The sequence below is a fragment of the Phacochoerus africanus genome, chromosome 10, assembly GCF_016906955.1.
Source record: "Phacochoerus africanus isolate WHEZ1 chromosome 10, ROS_Pafr_v1, whole genome shotgun sequence".
Classification (NCBI taxonomy): domain Eukaryota; kingdom Metazoa; phylum Chordata; class Mammalia; order Artiodactyla; family Suidae; genus Phacochoerus; species Phacochoerus africanus.
This window is the reverse complement of record NC_062553.1, coordinates 67043732-67063968: the sequence shown is the minus strand read 5'-3', so window position 1 is coordinate 67063968 and position 20237 is coordinate 67043732. Positions and strand designations below refer to the sequence as shown.

At 36.7% G+C, this 20237-nt stretch overlaps 1 protein-coding gene across 1 annotated transcript; it reads right to left on the bottom strand.

Moving 5' to 3' along the window:
- Positions 1 to 11454: 11454 nt before the first annotated feature.
- Positions 11455 to 19714, bottom strand: LOC125138208 (mucin-7-like). The gene is made up of 5 exons (XM_047799511.1): positions 19638 to 19714; positions 16987 to 17079; positions 15800 to 15832; positions 13288 to 13802; positions 11455 to 11614 (listed from the first exon to the last, which is right to left on the bottom strand). The coding sequence occupies exons 2-4, from the start codon at positions 17038 to 17040 to the stop codon at positions 13347 to 13349; spliced, it is 543 nt and encodes a 180-aa protein (XP_047655467.1). The 5' UTR covers positions 17041 to 17079; positions 19638 to 19714; the 3' UTR covers positions 11455 to 11614; positions 13288 to 13346.
- Between the last annotated feature and the right edge of the window lie 523 nt (positions 19715 to 20237).

The window sequence follows — 20237 nt, the reverse complement described above, 5'->3', positions numbered from 1 at the left end:
ATTTTAAATTTAAAGGTAAATTAAAACACTAGAACAGTGTTTCGTTAGTGATTAATTAGCAATTAATAAGGAAGGGAAAATCATTAATGAGAAAAGAAATCTAATGATACTTGTGAGGAAAAAGTGAAGATGTTAAGTAATGAGACTTACTGAGAAACATGTTACGAGAGCCAGAAGACCCAGGATCAAGCACAGGGGTTTCATCCTTATTACCCCTGAAAGTAAGCACAATGACTGGTCAGCATTCTTTTTTCAATAGCACCGTTTGGCAGGTGTCCCAAGGCTTGGTGTATGAGGTAGGGCAGTGATACTATTGTAGACTTTGAAGACATTTGCCAATATTATTTTGGACTCAGCATTAATACTGGTAGGCTTATAACATTTTACTGTAAAATGATGAAATTAGTTTTTACTTTTGACTTTATAAATGGCAAAAAATTGTTCAGAAAACACTTATGAAATAGAGGTTTTTTGTGAGTAAGGTTTTGACTTTTAGAAGTTACTACTTTGAAATGGACCCTTATTTGGATATAAAAATTTTGGTATTTTTCAATAGCAGTTATATTACTTTGTAGGTTTCTGCACATTTTGAGTTTTTTTTTTTTTTTTGGTCTTTTTAGGGTCTTACCCACAGCATGTAGAGGTTCCCAGGCTAGGGGTCCAATCAGAGCTGTAGCCCCTGGCCTATGCAACGGCCACAGCAATTCTGAATCCTTAACCCACTGAGCGAGGCCAGGGATTGAACCCGTATCCCCATGGATGCTAGTTGGGTTCATTAACCACTGAGCCACAACAGGAACTCCTTGAGATATTATAATTATTTTTAACTAGATCATGTGTTTTAAATTCAATTTCTTGGTGTATCTCAAAAATAAGGAAAGCAAAATAATCACCCAGCTAGATATAGCTTAAAGAAAAATTATCACAGAATATAAATCCCAGTTTTAACAACATTCTGCTAAGTTGTTTCAGTCTGCTAGGTTTTTGAAAGTTGTCACCAACAACTTCAAAAAGTCCACACATGGGACATCAAAGACCTGGCAAAGAAAAAAGAGCTGTCCAGATATTTCACTCTCAATTAACTCAAAATTGACAGTATGTTTGAAGTATGTGATAGCTTGAGTTGTGAGAAGGCAACTTCATGCTCCTTAGTGCAGACTAGTTTTCCCATATTCGTTTCTGTCCATTGGTTGAGTGTGTTGGCTGAACAGTCTGAATCTTGAAATGATCCTAGAAGAGAAAATTTCACTCAATATTCAGTTGTGTGTGCATGTGGTTATATTTTAGGCATCACTTTTCCTATGACACATTCTTATAAAAATTTGAAGAACAATGCAAAAATAAAAATAAAAAATATTCTGTAGAATAATTCTCTCGGAGTTCATTTGATAGTATTCTGGTCATTATGAAGCTCAAAAAAACATTAAGGTACATCGGGAGAAAAGCTGATTGATTGTGTAGTTGGATGGATTAATTGTCCCAAGTGCCCCAAATAAATACTTTAGTCTGATATATAGAATTTCTCAAAATTTAATGCATTTTATGGTTAACCAAATTTACATAAGACACATATTATTCTTTTGGTGAAAATAAATGTTCTGTAAAAATGCCATAAAAATTGTATCTTTGAAAGTCTAAGAAAAATTTAGATTTGAAAGTCTCTAGATTTCAAATTCTTTAGTATCTGTTTTCATATACTTACTGTTTTACAGAGATCTTTTTCAGGGCTGATTATTCTGCTGTTCAAATGACCCCTGTCAGGTACTTTTTGAAAGATGACAAATGAATGAGGGGGAAGAACAAGAAATCTCAGATTTTATAAATGCAGCGGATATCTAGTTATAATAGGGAAAAAGCGAGTGGGAAGTAAAATAACTTCTAGGTTGATATTTTTTAAACAAAGATAGGAAAGTGTCATTGTCAATTTGGCAATATTTTCCTTCTTGGTTTTTTTTTTTTTTCATTTCTGAGGAGCTATGAAGCATTCAATATTTGGTACTTCCTGAGGAAACATATATTATACGAGTCACATGTCCTTTTGTCTCAATAAAATAGTCTAGTGCTTGGAGAGCAGCATTGCCTCTTTATTTCAAAGGAAAAAAAAGATCAGGAAATTCTATTTTCAGGACTTTTAATGGGTCATCTTTTGTTGTGTGTTACTGTCACCCTATTTCCTATTTCATCTAAACTTTCACTATATTATGTGGGAAATTAAATAATTGAATTATTTAAAAACTAAACTGTAACATAACCTGGAGAGAATTTGGGGAAAAATCTAAAATTAAAATTTGAGTTATTAAATAGCTAGACACTACTCACATTACCATGGCCAGTTAGGTACAGAGCATCTGAATCGTACTGCTTGGCTATTTGGAACATTAGGCTCTGTCTTATGCGGTCTGTGTTTCTATTCATTTTCCCATTGAGATAATGAAATTGTATTACTGTTTTATGCTTGGGCTTTTCTCTACCTCTGATCCTACATATTTTTTCTCTCATCTCTGTAACAATGATTTAGTTGAGTAAATTTTTTTAAAGTTTGAGAAGAATGAGTGCTTAGATTAGGATTTTCATCTAAATTTTGGAAATAGCAAGAGAGAAAAATGTAGAAGTAGGAGAGGAAGAATGGTCAGAAGAATTGTGTGGTTTCTTAATCCGAACTGTATTTTAATCCTCTGTGTCTGTAATTGTTTCCAGGTATTTACATTCTCTAAGAGATTCTTTGGTGGATGTTTTTAAGGACATTTCCTTTTACCAGTAAAAACTAAAACAGTAGTCTAAGAGAGGGTGCTAAAAGGTCAGGTTGTACTCACTTTGGTAAGCTGAGAAATGCGGTGGTAGATTAAATAAGTTCTGTTATCATCTCTGTTTTACACGTATAAAATAACTTACAATTGTCTAAGTCTGCTCATGCAAAGCCTGATACTGAGCCAACCAGGATTCTGAGTTGCTTCCCAAAACTACAGAATTTTCATCAATTTACTAACAATAAATTCCTGCACTTCATTTCATTTGCTTTGTCTTATAATTGTCTTATAAAAGTCTAATGACATAATTGGGTTCAGTAAATTGCTTTACAGTTTTGCTGCGCTTAGGCTCTAGCTAGTAAACAATAGCATGCCTAGTGAAGATTGTTCTAAGTTAACACGGACAGTTCAATAAACCACTCTTCTCTGAGAATAATTTAGCTTGTCCATTAAGGAATTTCTTTTTTTGTTTTGATGCCGATCTATTTATTATTGGTGTGATGGATGGTGATCTCTGGTATAATGGATCATTGGCTTTAAAGGACTTAGAATGCACACTGACAAAACTGCAGAATGATTTCTGAAAGGGTCGTGACCAACAAAGAATTAGAACAACACAAGACATGGGTGCACATGTCTCTTAAGGAACAAGACCAGGAGCAGAAACAGCCACTCAAGTTAAACTCTAGTTAAGCCATGGCTTGGAAAAGATACTGGATGAATGGTCTCTAGAATAGCACTTATATGAGCTAATGTCTCTGGACAGAGGAAATTCAAGGTGACAGTAGAGTCACACTGTTGTTAGTGCAGAGACTTATGTGAGAGATGGAAAATGTTTTCCTGATATAATTGAGCAGAATTAAAGTGAGTCATGCAGCAGCATAGTTGGTCTGCTGTCCTACTGTGTGGCAGTAAGTACTGTTCCTTTGGAGCTATGTAAAGAAAAGTGTTTCCTGGAGGTTATTTAGAAGTAGGTGATTTGGCTTCTGTATTAATAACACTTTAAATATGTATCATTTGCAGGTTACTTTAAAAATTTTTTTGTGTAAATATTTGTGGTGAGGCCTTAGTCAGTGAGGCCACTGGGCCCTGAGAGAGAAGGTTCTCTGTTGGACTGAAGAAGTCTGGCACTGTGAGGTGGGCTTAATACCAGGGCTTGCAGATGGAGGACAAGCTATAGTTCTGATTCATGCAGCATAGATGCTGCAGGAGATCCAGACTTGAAAGTTCTGCAAACTTTCTGAAAGTTGGCTATAAATTTTCCTGAGCTTCTAAGTAGCCAAAGTTAAAAGAAAAATACTATCAAAATTTCAGTGTTCATAAAATAAACTTACAATTGCTGCTGAAGAAGAGGATCTTTCTTACTATTCAGTACCATGAGAAAATATCTCATAGTCCAGGATGACATTTATTATTCTATTGTAAAGTCGAAAGGAATCTTCAGAGTGTAACTGGAATATCTACTATCTGTGAATGCAAATAATTAATTAATTACCCTTTTAATCAGAATTTTGCTAGATTGATAACTCCAATCATATAACCAAACAAATCAGTTTTCCTTTCAGTATCTCTTTTGGGCAATATTCCTGGCTTCATATTAATATCCAAAATACATTTTCTTCATCACAATTTCCTTTTTAATTTAAAAAATATGGTTGTATGTAAGTTTTATCTGTAAACTAGAACCAATGCTTAAAAATTTAAGCTATACATGTAACATTTGTCAGTTTATACCTGATGTTACACTTATTTTTACATTTAATATGCAAAACAACTCTTAAGATATTTTCAGGAAGAAATTAGTATCCTACTTTTTAATGGAAAAAAGCTTAGTAGAGTTATTGCAAAGACCATATCAATCTGCTTTAATAAGACTTTTTCTTAGAAAAAAATTTCATTATCTATTGGTAGAATTTCTACTTAAAAGTAATGAAGTGCTTTATAAAGTCTATTAAAAATAATTAAGGCTTTGAATGTCATTTCCTTAAAGTTGGTACAAATGCCTTAAATAACAACTTTTTTTGTGGGGGTGGGGGTGATGGGATGGTGTAATGTTCTCTAAAATGGAAATCAGAAGACCTCTATTGCAGCGTCCAGTGCTGCAAGGCAACGGGAGATCCTGAAAGAGGGATAGCGTGGTGTAACAAAACACACAAGACTGTTTTACAGTTAGAAAGTGGTGGACCAGGAGGCACTCTGTTCTGCAGAACAAAGGCCCTGGGCTTTAGCCCATGTGACTTTTATCAGGGAAGGTGACATATGTAGGTTAATGAGAAACTCTCAGGCATAGGTAATGACAAAGCTATCTCCCAGTGAATAACAAAGGAAACCACTAGCAACTAGTTATAGGTACATACCTCTAGGGCATAGTGCAGCTGCTTATAGAATAGCATGGTTAATTCATAACTCCCTTATCTTGTCTTTGAAGGAGACCTTGTACCTGAGAACTGTGTCAGCATTCCTTAGCTTGTTATGCTTTTACATGTGCACCAAGTTTGCCTTCTGCAAAATTTGGTTGATCTTGACTGAACTTGCTTATGTGTTTGTGTTTTGCTGGCTAGTTGGCTGGAGACTGGCTTATCTAGGATGACTTTGACTGGAACAGCATTAGCTCTTTTTCACATCTTTTTCACATCCCTCAACTTAGGGCATGCAGTCATGGTGATGTCAGGGGTTCATCAGAAAACACAAAAATTTCTAAATTTTTAAGAAAATCTTGTTTCTCTCAAGTTTGATTGATACAGGTTGTACCCCTGGGAAAAAATGTGCTAGTGGTCAAACCCAGAGATAGTATAAGAGGGTATAACCAATGGGTTTGTATAAAGAGAGGTGTGAAAAATTGGGGCTACTAATTCAATAACTTGCTACACTTGATGTCCCCAACTGTGTCCCTCAATCAAAAGAAAAAAAAATTTTTTTTGGTCTTTTTAGGGCCACACCTGTGGCATATGGAAGTTCCCAGGCTAGGGGTCAATTTGGAGCTGTAGCTGCCGGCCTACACCACAGCCACAGCAACATGGGATCCAAGCTGTGTCTGCAGCCTACACCATAGCCCATGGCAATGCCAAATCCTTAAGTCACTGAGCAAGGCCAGGGATTGAACCCACATCCTCATGGATACTAGTTGGGTTCGTTACACTGAGCCACAACATGAACTCCCCTCAATTTTTAATTTTAAAAATCTAAAGTTGGGCTTAGTCTACTGTAGGGTTTCTTAGCCTTGACACTGTTGACATTTTGGGCCAGATAATTCTTAGTTATGGGAGACTGTTTTGTTCATCCCTGGTTTCTACCCACTAGATTCTTGTAGCATCCTCCCTGCTGTAATGACCAAAAATGTTCCAGACATTGTCAAATGTCCCTATAGGGTGGAGAACCACTAGTCTAGATGAAGGAATGACTCCTGATTTCATCACCTAATTGACTTAGGTTTAATTGTCCACAGGGTATTTTTGATTTTGCCTACTCTAGGTATTAGAGCTATATGGAAATTGGATTATAGGAAGTGAAACTTTTTAACTATTAAAAAGAATTAAAATTGTCCATATGGACAAGGGTAGTGGCAATGGGTCTGCAGTGAAGTGAGCAGAATCAAAAGATTTTCAAGAGATGTAATCAACAGGTCTTTCTGATGGACTGGATATGGGAGGTGAAGGAAAGAATGATGTCAATGAATTAGGTAAAATCATAGAGGGGAAGATGGTAGTGAGCCAAGAGGGTTGGATTGACTAGGATATATGCAGATACTTGGAACCTCATTTTAGAACAATAGAGGAAGATATATGAGCCAAAAAAAGAAGAGGATGGGATATATATATATATATATATATATATATATATATATAATATACTATTAACTATTATATATATGTAATAGTTAATACTGAACCTAGGCTGGGGGATATAACAGTCATAATGATGAATAGCAATCTTTTTTTTTTTAGAAGATTGGAAGAGTAACAGTCTCTGTATGGATTGGCTTTCCTGCAGCAACAACAATAAAAGCAATAACTGAATGAATAACTAAAAGAACACATTTATTTCTTGTGTCATATGTTGGCACCTATTGGCAGCATGTTTCTGCAGCTGTTATATGTGTTTTCTCATTCCAGGACCAAGGTTGAAAAATAGTCTCTATTTAAAACATGAAGTTTTTATAGTATAAGGGAAACAAATGAGATTGAAATAGTGATGGAATTCCTGATTTCAACTTGTCCTTTGTGACTTGAGCCAAGTCTAACAATGAGATAGGGAGCTATACTCTACATGGGGGGAGGCATGCCCTGAAAATCTTATGGCAACTAGTGGAAATGTAAAATCCTCTTGTTATAAGGAGGTGGAAGTAAATGATTGGGAACTACTACTACTATCTTCAGTTGGGAAGCAGCAGCCAGGAGAATGACGAATCCACCTATTTCCTTGAGGTTGAGAGGTGAGGACGAATCAAGAGCTCCCATTTGAGGAAAAAGAAAGTCTATTCAGCAAGCATTGCTGGGAAACCTGGACAGCTGCATGCAAAGCAATGAAACTAGAAAACACCCTCACACCATGCACAAAAATAAACTCAAAATGGCTGAAAGACTTAAATATACAACAGGACACCATCAGACTCCTAGAAGAAAACATAGGCAAAACACTCTCTGACATCAACATCATGAATATTTTCTCAGGTCAGTCTCCCAAAGCAATAGAAATAAGAGCAAAAATAAACCCATGGGACCTCATCAAACTGAAAAGCTTTTGCACAGCAAAGGAAACCCAAAAGAAAACAAAAAGACAACTTACAGAATGGGAGAAAATAGTTTCAAATGATGCAACTGACAAGGGCTTAATCTCTAGAATATATAAACAACTGATACAACCCAACAGCAAAAAAACCAATCAATCAATGGAAAAATGGGCAAAAGACCTGAATAGACATTTCTCCAAAGAAGATATACAGATGGCCAGCAAACACATGAAAAAATGCTCAACATCGCTGATTATAAGAGAAATGCAAATCAAAACTACCATGAGATATCACCTCACACCAGTCAGAATGGCCATCATTAATAAATCCACAAATAACAAGTGCTGGAGGGGCTGTGGAGAAAAGGGAACCCTCCTGCACTGTTGGTGGGAATGGAAACTGGTGCAGCCACTATGGAGAACAGTCTGGAGGTACCTTAGAAATCTATACATAGAACTTCCATATGACCCCGCAATCCCACTCTTGGGCATCTATCCGGACAAAACTCTACTTAAAAGAGACACGTGCACCCGCATGTTCATTGCAGCACTATTCACAATAGCCAAGACATGGAAACAACCCAAATGTCCATCGACAGAGGATTGGATTCGGAAGAGGTGGTATATATACACAATGGAATACTACTCAGCCATAAAAAAGAATGACATCATGCCATTTGCAGCAACATGGATGGAGCTAGAGAATCTCATCCTGAGTGAAATGAGCCAGAAAGACAAAGACAAATCCCATATGATATCACTCATAACTGGAATCTAATATCCAGCACAAATGAACATCTCCTCAGAAAAGAAAGTCATGGACTTGGAGAAGAGACTTGTGGCTGCCTGATGGGAGGGGGAGGGAGTGGGAGGGATCGGGAGCTTGGGCTTATCAGACACAACTTAGAATAGATTTACAAGGAGATCCTGCTGAATAGCATTGAGAACTTTGTCTAGATACTCATGTTGCAACAGAAGAAAGGCTGGAGGAAAAATGTAATTGTAATGTATACATGTAAGGATAACCTGACCCCCTTGCTGTACAGTGGGAAAATTAAAAAAAAAAAAAAAAAAAAGAGCTCCCATTTAAGAGGGTATCTTTATTTCTTGTAAAAAAGGAATCTTTATCTTTGAAAATCCAATTCCTTCTGCTTTCTATAGGATGCAATTTTAATTATCACATTTTAAAAGTTAAACAATTTCTCATTTTCAACTGGTTGTAATTCCTAATTCTCTTTCCTAATAAAAAAATTATGCTCTTGGTTGCATTACTTTTTCAAGCCATTAGCCGGTCTCTTTAATATAAAACCTCTTTTGTTGTTTACTCACTTTTCACCACTTAACTTTTTTATAATTTGAACTATATTGAGACTCTTCTGTCCAAACATTTTGTTGTTTATATTATGCTCCTTGTACTTCTCATTTTTCTTTTCTCTCTTTTTAAAAGTATTTAAACATCCTCTCTTAACAATTTTTTCCTTTTGGCTTTTATGAAACATTTCTTAGTTCTCTCACCTCCGATTGCTCCTTCTCATTAACTATCGCTAATGATAAAGACAATATGAATTACACTAATGTGGAGTCTGTGCACTCCTGGCTGAAAGATGCTTTCTCTTATAAAACTCCAGGATAATCAGGACATAAAGCTGACTGGTCCATCACAATAGATTTTTAATTTGTTTCTCCATACTAGTGTCCTAGGCATTTTTGGTGGGAGAAATGAAGGGCGTGGACTATGCCAGCCAGGTTTGAGCACCCGCTTTTTATTTACTATGTGTCCTTGATAGTTGATTAACCTCTATGTGCCTCAGTTTCTCTATCTCCGGAGCATCAATCATAATGGGGATTATTTTATAGGGTTGTGGTGAGTATAAATAGTTACATGTCAAGTTCTTACATGAGTAGTAAATAATTACACGTCAAGTTCTTATATGAGTTTGGCTCATGTAAGAATCAAATGTTTTTATTATTTATTAGGTGTATTTTCTGTAATAATCTCTGTGGTAAAATCTTCATTGATTTTCCCCTTCTGCATAGAATTAAGCTGAACTCTTAACCCTGGTCCTTGATAATATGATTAAAACTTCCTCTTTTGATATCCATTTTTCTATATGTCTTGTGTTCATGGCCAACTTCTGGTTCATGGGATCAGGCACAACCTGACAGTGTGGTATGAATTTTATTCTCCTTTATACTCCTCAGAGCGGCCAAGGGTTCCCCTCCAGGCAACCCCGGGCCCTCGGGCCCTGCCTGCCTACTCTTGTTCCCCAGTGGGGAGGTGACCAAGGCCTGCCTGACCTTGTTTCCCAGAAAAATGAGCTGCCCCTCCCCCAGAGCTGACTCACTGTGAGTGACTTGGGCAAGTTCCCAAACGTCCTTGTGCCTCAATTTCCCCATCTGGAAAAAAATGGGGCCACCTTTTGCCAGCAGTAGCAGGGCTGCCCATGCCCCTTCCTCCCCGTGCCCCATCCCAGCCCCTGGGCGCCCTGTGCCTCTGCCTCAGTGGGTCCGTGGGGGCCCGCCTGAGCCCGGCACTTCCTCCCCTGAGCACCGGGCTCTGCCTCCCTCAGCCGTCCAGCTGCTGAGAGCCAGGGTCTTGTGCTGGAGGCCGGGATGCCCACTTTTCTATATTTACTGCGAAAAGAAGTCTCCTGCAGGGAGTAGAAATGCAGTCCGGCCCAGAGCTCCCAGCGCTGGGACTGTCCTCCCGTGAGGGCCTCACTTCAGCCCCTTGGCCAGCAGCTGGCTCGCCTCGCGCGGTCCTCCGCCTCCTCATCAAGCAATATCCTTTATACTCCCAGAGTCACAGTTCTGGGATCTGGTGTACAGACAATAAACGTTGGAGGGTGTGAACACGAATGCCACTCGCACTCTTTAACTCCATCCCTTTGCTGTGTTTTTATCCAGCAGTGTGCCTCCTGCCTTTTTTTCTGCCTGTTCAAATCATTCCTTTCCTTTTGATGTTTGCCAAGAAACTTAAAAAAAAAAAAAAAAAAAATCTTCTCAGTGAAATTCTATACTGTATTCTGGGGGTCATTTTTAAATGTCATGTATTATAAAGTTATTTAGCTATGTCTCTATTGAAGTCTCTCAGCTCTTTGATACCAAGATTGTGTGATTGACTTTGTCCCCTGTAATAGTTTGTCCATTACAGTTTTTCCATTAATGTATGTTCTCCCTAAAGGGGGATGACTATCTCCTCCATTGTTTGCTCATTATTGTTTTTAATTTGCATATAATATTTACTATAGATTCCTAATTTAGTTATTTAGAGGGAATTGCCTTGTTTATATCATGGCCACTTGAACATATGAGAAATAGTGATCGAGTTACTGATATTTGTATTCCTGTTCCCTGTCCTAGATCTGGATAAATTTTTACTAAATCAGTTGAATGTTTTATCAACAAGAAAAGGATCTAATATATTTTCAGGTGAAGTGATTCAAGGTTCAGAGTTTCAATTGAACAATCTCTGGAGAAAATACCCTTTTAGATGAAGGAATCATGCTGGAGATATTCAGAAAAAGAATATCTGTAGACCTATAAAAATTTAATTTATGTTTTCTATGCTTTTTGAAAGTATGGTCTACTAGACTGTGATCTCTTATAAGTAGGGTTATATTTGCACCTCTTCTTTGTAGCTTTTATCACAATTGTAATTTTATGTATACATAATGAATATATGGAATTACATTTTACATAAACCATATATATATATGAGTATTTGGTTATGACTAAATGCTCTGGTATTTTATATCAAAAAATAATTTCTAAGCTTTATAATATTTTAACATAGTGTTATATGGGGTGACTTCAAAAGAATTTTTTTTTTTTTTTTTGCCCATGAAGGATTTACTTTTTTTTTCCGGCCGCATATTTTGGGTGTTATAGAACCATCTAAAAGAGTGAAGGTGATGGTATTACTGGTGGCAATCTACAGAGAAGTAAAGAAATATAGAAGAAACCAATACACATGTGATGAAATGTATAAATCAAGTTATTTTTTGAAAGTTTTTCAGTACAGAAAAGCTAAAGGAGAAGCAGTAAGAACCTACATCCCTATATTTTCATATTTTTGTTAAAACTAAAATGATGAGTGAAGATGATCACAAATATATCAATATTCTGTTTCTCAGGATCTGTAAAAACAAAACAAAACAAAATACCATAAGCCATTAAAGAAAAGCACACCAGCTCTTCATTCTCCAGTTGTTTTAAAATAGCCTATTGCTGGGTAGGACAGTCGCATAAATTCTCATAGCCTCAGTTTCCTCATCTTTAAGAAGGGATAATGATATCTGCCTTTATAGGGATTCTGTGATTATTAAATGAGATTCAGTACAAGGAGTATCTCTGATGCAGTATTGTCATTGGAATCATTCTATTGACATCTGTCATTGTGATTTTTTATAATGGGATTTTCTCATTATGTAATAATTAGGAGGGCTAGGCAGATTAATAAGAGCAAGAGAGAATATCTGATATTCTTCTGCTTTTTGCTGTGCGGAGTTTTGATTGGAGTGGGTAGTTGGGGGTGAGGGAGGGAGGGATGGCGGCAAAAAATAACAAAAAAAAACAACTACTCCCCCTCATCACTCCCTCCTTCCTTCCTTCTTCCTTCCTTCCTCCTTCCTTCCTTCCTTCCTTCCTTCCTTCCTTCCTTCCCCTTTTTAGGGCCACACCTGTAGCATATGGAAGTTCCCAGTCTAGGTGTCAAATCAGAGCTGTAGTTGCCCACGTACACCACAACCATAGCAATGCTAGATCTGAACAACATCTGTGACCTATACCACAGCTCATGGCAATGCTGGATCTTTAACTCACTGAGCGAGGCCAGGGATCAAACCAGTAACCTCATAGATATCAGTCAGATTTGTTACTGCTATGCCATGATGGGAACTCCTCTTTAATTTTTTTTCTTAAGAATCATGGTATATCATGATGTTCATGTTTCAGTCAATGTTCATAGCAAGAGAGCTCTTCCATGGGTTGTGATTTAGTTTGTATTTCTATTCTTGAGGCTAGTCAAATAGTTACTAAAAATATTCATCCTTTTTGGGGGGCCTTAATAGAGCTGATAGGTCCTGAAAGAGTGAGGGGAGCATAACTCTAGATCAAATGCACACTTGTAGGATTTAGTAAACTTTGATGTATACACTGACTTTTATTTACTAAGGCCCTAATTAAGAGTGATTTTTTTTTTTTCAGGAAATTAAATTTCTGCTCCCATTTCAGCATTGGGAGCAGAAAGTCAAAATATATACACATTTGGTGAACCTTTTGTTTCTTTTGTAGGAATCTGCTAGCATTGGCTTTGTATATATACCCTATCCACTTAAGGGAGACAAAATTAATTTGTAAAATAGAGAAATAAGAACTTGTAATCCCTATGGCAGATTTAGAAACTATCTTTCTCTTTCTTTCTTTCTTTTTTTTTTTTAATCTTTTTGCCTTTTCTAGGGCCGCTCCCAAGGCATGTGGAGGTTCCCAGGCTAGGGGTCTAATCGGAGCTGTAGATGCCAGCCTACGCCAGAGCCACAGCAACGCGGGATCCAAGCCGCGTCTACAACCTACACCACAGCTCACAGCAACGCCGGATCCTTAATCCACCGAGCAGGGTCAGGGATCCAACCCCCAGTCTCACGGTTCCTAGTCGGATTTGTTAACCACTGCACCACGACGGGAACTCCAAACTATCTTTCTCTTTGACGTGGCAAACAAACAAACAAAAAATCCTCCAAAAAAATCTGGTCTTAGGCACATCTTAAAATCACTCATTTGGGTAGAAAATGTTTTGGAAAATGTTGTTTACCTTGGTTTGCCTTTGTCTTCTTGTGATTTGATACACTTGTAATCTTAGACAATTGTAAACTATTGTTGCTGGTTGGCAGGTGGAACATCAGCCGCTGGGGGAGGGGTAGTGTCAGCCACTGGGGGAGGGGTAGTGTCAGCCACTGGGGGAGGGGTAGTGTCAGCCGCTGGGGCATTGGTGGTGGCCTCCAGTTGGAGGGAACTGGGAGCCGTGGGGCTAGATGCAGTGCCTGTCGTTTTGCTGGCAGAGGCAGGGGAAGCTACGATGTTGACAGATGGAGGAGCACTAGAAGTGACTAGTGGTGCTTGAGAACTGGGGTTTACAACGTTCTCAGGTGGTGATATAGGTCTGGGTGCTGGACGACTATGTGGACGGTGGGGGTGGCGTCCTCTGTGGAGTCCATGAAGATCATGGTGACCATGTGGATCTGCAGAACCTTGTCCAGACTTTGCAAAATGCTCTCTTAACTCATAAGGACGTCTAGGTTTAAAATGCTCTTCAGAACTTTCACTAGACTTAAAAGAATACAAAACAATTATTTTTATGTGGATGAGATACATAAACTAACTTGAAATCAGCTTTTAGCATATAACTGTTATCACTTAAATTTGTGTAAATATTCGAAATTCATTCCACAAATATTTTAATGGGTGTGCCCACCAAGTAGAGATAATTATGACCTTTAGTGAAATATAAAGTAAACTGTATTTCTGCTCTTCTCAAAGCCTAATAGCTTTATTGTAATATTTCCCCAAATATGTTCCATAATGGGTGCTGTGTTGACAAGATTTTAGTAGTTCCAAAACAATGGAAAAGATTTGGGTAAAGTAAAACACATTTCTTTACTACAAGGCTTATTGGAATTGTCACTGCAATATGTCAGTAAATATTTAGCATATCCAATAGGATAGGCAATATTTCCCAAACTTTCTTCATCATAAAAATGTTGCGTGTGAAAATGTGTGTGCGTGTATGTGTTAGCATTTCCTCATTCTAGTGTTTTAGTGTTTTATGGAGAACCTTTGGGGAATGCTATTTCAATTTCCATCCTGGAAAAGAGCATAATGGATTTTACTGTTCTGAATAAAGAGAATAAAAGGAGCTTATAGAGCTTTGCAGTTCTCCTTTCATACGCCCTTAATATGAGGTTGATAGAGCATTCCACGAGTCCACGTGGCTGGCATTTGCATAGACTCACAGACAGTGAGAGCTAGAGGTGCCTTTCAGAAAATGTACATCTATTCAGTGAAAGCCTCACTGAGCCATGCCGTGGGCAATTTTTTGGCTTTAGTTACATGGACTTTTGACATGACATTCTCTTAGGATTTCAGTTTTAGGCCTTTGTCTCTTATTTTGTCTTCACTAGCAGAAGTTAGTTTATGACAGTCCTCCTGCCTCTTCATGAAGCATTTATTTTCAAAGTGAATACATTCTGAGAAATAGTCAAATACCTGACTTTAAGATAAGGGAGAAATCAGTTGCCAAAACTGTCATAAACTTTCAAGGTAAGCTTGAAAGTTTTTTTGACTATAAGCACAATTTGGGTCACTAAACCTAGACAGTGCCTATTTCATAGCATTAGAAGCAGGATAACTTTTTTGCTTTAAAGGATTCATTTGGAATTCTTGTCTCAGAATGGGGAAAAGAGAGAGGGGGGGCGTGTATAACAGGATGAGGTGATGGATATTTTCATTCTGTTGTGCAGTCTAACTTAATTCTTACATGGAGTGGGGGTTATGAGATTTAGAAATGGCAGAGAGTAAAAACAGGAATTTGTCATTTTGAAAAGTCTTTTCTTACGTTTCTGAACTTTCTGTTTTCACTGAAAACCACAGTTTGAGAAAAGAAAGGAATTTTTCCTTTTTTGTGGGATCATAGGAAATGTCCCATATTAAAAAGCCAACAATATTTATAAGGAGAAAGACATTTACATTGAACAAACAAATGTAGATAGTTTTCTTTTTTTTTTTTTGTCTTTTTAGGGCCATACCTACTGCATATGGACATTCCCAGGCTAGGGGTTGAATCAGAGCTGTGGCTGCCAGCCTATACCACAGCCACAGCCATGCCAGATCGGAGCCACGTCTGTGACCTATACCACAGCTCATGGCAACCCCAGATTCTTAACATACTGAGTGAGGCCAGAGATTGAACCTGCATCCTCATGGATGCTAGTCAGTTTCATTTCTGCTGAGCCACAGCATGAACTCCTGTAGATAGTTTTTGGTACTGAAGGCTGGATAAATTTTGCTTTTCATATGCTGAGCTGCTCTACTGCCATTGTAGCTGAGTACATAACTGAAAGCAAGCAACTGGAGGTTGGCTTTTGCTGCTCACAGAACTATTCCCATTGGGTTCCTAAATTTGATAATTGGGTCATTCTCTCTCTCTCCTAACCTTTTCTTAGGTTGAGAAGAAAAGAAAATATACATTATAAACTCCTCAGACATAACTAACCTTTGATTATGAGTGAAAATGTAAAATGATAATCAGAAATATAAATAAAACTTACTTTGTGGGATTTTCGCTTTCGTGCACCAGCTGACTAAAATAAGATGGAGATTAAAATATATTTTAAAAACTAGAACCAGAGCATATTTGGCATTTTAAAAATAGTGATTACAATTTGTTTAGGAGGGTAAAATGTGGTTGGGTTAGGGTGAATAGAATGGGATACAACTTTAGAATTTGGGGTGTTATCATTAAATATGAGGAATCTTCTAACAGTTTAAAATAGTACATAGTTCATGGTCCAAGGATGATCAGTTTTTCTGGGGGTCTTTAAGCAGAAGAGTTCTCTCCTTCCACATTCTCATGGGTGTGTTGCCAGCCAGTTTGCAGGTAGTTTCAGATTTGGCTCCCTTTATCTAAACAACTATCATTCACTCAGGTGCCAAACCTGGAGACTGTTATGGAACCAACGCCTTTATGAACTTGGTGTAAGAAAAAAAACAGCCTGTCTTTTGTGGGTGAGAAAAATGGGTGACCTAAGAGCTCTGGAATAGGATTTTTCACTGGATGGGGAATCTTCTTCGCTATGTTTTAGCATGGGGCAACAAGGGAAGAGGCAGTTTCCACAGCAGTGCCTATAAGATCTCAGTTTTTAATGAAATGATACTAGAGTATGTTTGCTGCAGTGAGCTTAGACAAGGTCTCCTTCACCTTTTAGATAATGTAATTTAGGTGCTGGCATTAGGCAAACAGATCTAGCAGTGTTAGAGGATACCAAGCAAATGTTCTTGATGGAAATTATGGATCATGTCTAGAACGTCTTAATTTATTTTATTCATGTGACATTCTTTACATGGTTGCAGATTTATTTCAGAGTGTTCCTTATAATCAGTTCTCTTCTTTACATGTCTTTCTTTTTGAGAAGCCTACAAAGAGTAGACTGTTATCCAGGAATGATAGTACAGAGGAACACAATGTAATAGTATCCCACTTCGATCGTGACACTACAAAGTCCCATATACACATGTTGGGAATTCTAAAGACTACCAATATGTGAAAAAAAAAATCAGTTGTATCCCAAGGTCAATGAAAGATCACAGAAAATGTTAAATTGAGATCTCAGGCAAAATTAAAATTAAAACAAGGTGTGTGTAGTATAAGTTGACATAACACAGTGAACTGAATGTATACTTTATGATTAAGAACTAAATAAGAAAACAGAGATGTGTGAAGATATTTGATATTTACCGAGAAGCAAGCAGTAAAAGTCAAGATGACGGCAATCAGAATCAGAGCCTTCATCTTGTCTTACAATCTTCTAGAAGTAGGCAGCAAGAGATGCTTCATTCATGGGGGAAGATAAATACTCAGTTGTTTTTGTTAAATTTTAACTAAAGGAAAAACATTTATGCATGTTATGGCACATCTATAGCATATACTGTATTGTATCTATGGCATGATAAGAACTTTATACATTTATAAGAAAAATATCCAGTCCAAAACATATATAAAGGATAAGAATAATGAATTCCAGTTACTATGAATAGTAGATTAAAAATGTAGACAAAAGTCTTGCTTCATTATGAAGGAAACATATTGGACTTTTTTTTGTCCTAAAAATTTATAGTGATTAAGGAGCTATTTAAGAAGGTAAAACCTGGAGTTCCCATCATGGCTCAGTGGTTAACGAGTCCGACTAGGAACCATGAGGTTGCTGGTTTGATCCCTGGCCTTGCTTAGTGGGTTAAGGATCCAGCGTTGCCGTGAGCTGTGGTGTAGGTGGCAGACGCGGCTCGGATCCTGTGTTGCTGTGGCTGTGGTGTAGGCCAGCAGCTACAGCTCCGATTCGACCCCTAGCCTGGGAACCTCCATATGCCGCAGGAGTGGCTCAAGAAATGGCAAAAAGACAAAAAAAAAAAAAAAAAAAAAAGGTAAAACCAAAATAGGGTCAAGATTGTAGTAAGGTTGGTATCCTTGCACACAGCCATTGGTTCTATCAAATGAGATAATTTTTTTGAAAAGTAATATGGCAATATGCAAAAGAAAATGAAAATATTTATACCTTTAAGAATCTCAGTCTTGGGATTATTATTAATTATTACTATTAACCAATTAAAATTAAAAATTTTTATTCCAGTGTTATAATTTTAAAAGTATGGATAGTGATAATCATGAAAAATGCAGAAATTTGAACAATGCTTATGTTTTAATGATAAGTGAAAACTTCAAATATCATACTGTATACAAATTATCCAAGTAGATAAGAACTAGAAAGTGTAAGCAAAAATTAAAGTAGGTGGGGTGTGACGGTTTAATTTAAATGTGGGTTTTCTGTTATAAAAAAACTTACAGTGTTCTGTTGATGTTATAATTTAAACAGACAAAAGAAATTAAGAAATTGCCATTAAAATGGTCTTTTGGCTGATTTTGACCTTACATACTTAAAACACTAGACAGAGAATTTTAAACATTAACTTAGTTTAAAAATGAGTAGTTAGAAATATGAAATATTTATATTCTTATCATCAGTATTATTTTCTCATCTTCAAGTAACTTTCAGAAATTTGATATTTCTCTTAAACTTTTTATTCTTTTGATATGATATTATTCTCTCATCCAAAGTAGGAAAAACCAAAAACCTAAATCTCTCCAATTGTAATTCTTTAAGGACTTTTACAAAATTATACCTTTTGCCATAATTTTACATTCATGTACCATACTTCAGTAATGAATCACTATTCTTTTTTTTTTTTGTCTTTTTTGTCTTTTTTTTTGTTGTTGTTGTTGCTATTTCTTGGGCCGCTCCCGCGGCATATGGAGGTTCCCAGGCTAGGGGTTGAATCCGAGCTGTAGCCGCCGGCCTACACCAGAGCCACAGCAACGTGGGATCTGAGCCGCGTCTGCAACCTATACCACAGCTCACGGCAACGCCGGATCGTTAACCCACTGAGCAAGGGCAGGGACCGAACCCGCAACCTCATGGTTCCTAGTCGGATTCATTAACCACTGCGCCTCAACGGGAACTCCTGAATCACTATTCTTTTAACTAATTCATCTCCCAAAGGAAAGTCACCAAGTAGAGGAATTAACAGCTAATTACTTATGCTTATAAAATTTCAGCTTCAAACATGGCTGCTTTTCTAATCTTTAAGTTATAAAACATGATAGCCACAACATTAATGATGGAGAATTATTATCCTTTAACAATGACTTTTTTCATTAGGGCATCACCTTGTGGTTCTAAGGAAAAGACTGCTGGATCAATAGTCATAATTGTTGAGCTTCAGTTTTTCAAACAGTGGTCATATTACATAACTTATCTGAGGCCTATTTTTCTAATTTTAAAAGTAATTATTTGATGAAATTGTCATATCCCAATATTCCAAAAGTGGAAAGCCAAATTAGTAAGTGTATCTGTCACAATCTCAATCAATATAAAACACATTTAGATATTTATATGTCCTTCTCTTTGGAATAAAAGAAATGGACAGAGTGGGAACATTCAATTAACTTAAAAAAATCAGGCCCATTGATTTCTTGTGTAATTTAGATGTTTCTACCATTGAAAAATTTTCATTCTTATAGTTGCAAAAATATTGATTCATGTCTAAAAATGGCCACTTCAAAGCTATTTGGGAAAAGCTATAGCCTTTTTCATTATTATTAAGTTTACTGAAATTATTAACATTTTACTAATAAAAGTGGCTAGAATTTATAGGTTCATGAATTTGTTAAAGTATTTCCATTTTTTTCTATTTATATTTCCTTTCAAATGCATTATCTATTAGAACTCTTTGGAAAAAAGTCTGAGATCTCATAATAATTATACTCATTAGAAACTGTATATAGTCAAGTCTAAAGAAAATTGGTTTAAATTTTTGAAATTTTAAGAATGATACCGTAATAAAGGATCGTCTCTCTGGTCATCCAGGAATGTTAGCCTTGCCTTGGCTTCTGAGTTCTGGAAGCCCAGAGATTCATGCCTTTTAAAGGGTTTTTTCCCCCCCTGTGTTTCATCCTTTCTATTTTTTTCCTATGGCTAAGCAAGATAGTATTATTTTAGCATTTGCTTATGGGCTAATCCCAGCTATTTCCTGAAGCAAAATAGGAGAGTTATAGTCTTCAAATTTGACATTTGTCCTTTTCATTTTTCCTGAGAAAACATCATGGCTAATTATTTATGCATCAGAAAAAGTGAAGGCTTATTCTTTATGATTTAAAAATAATATTTTGTGTCAATTTCTGTCTTTTACTTTGGATGTTCTCTTAAATAGCTTACTGTTTTACTAACAAAGCAATAATTATTGAAACAACTACAAACTGGTCTAATGAATTGTTTTCATAATTAAGATTGCTGTTTATAGTATTTGTGTTGATATTATGTCTAATGTTACAGACTCTGAGCAGGCAGAAAATATTAGAAAATGGTAGCTTTTTGTGTGTATTTATCTTTAGCTTTTTCAAATAAAGTACTTTATTCCTAAAAGTTAATTTTCAGA

Coding starts and splice junctions, on each gene's coding strand:
- LOC125138208 (XM_047799511.1), bottom strand. CDS start 17,040: ATGAAGGCTCTGATTCTGATTGCCGTCATCTTGACTTTTACTGCTTGC. Junction 15,833..16,986: donor CTTTTACTGCTTGCTTCTCG/GTAAATATCAAA, acceptor ATCTTATTTTAG/TCAGCTGGTGCACGAAAGCG. Junction 13,803..15,799: donor GAAAGCGAAAATCCCACAAA/GTAAGTTTTATT, acceptor TATTCTTTTAAG/TCTAGTGAAAGTTCTGAAGA.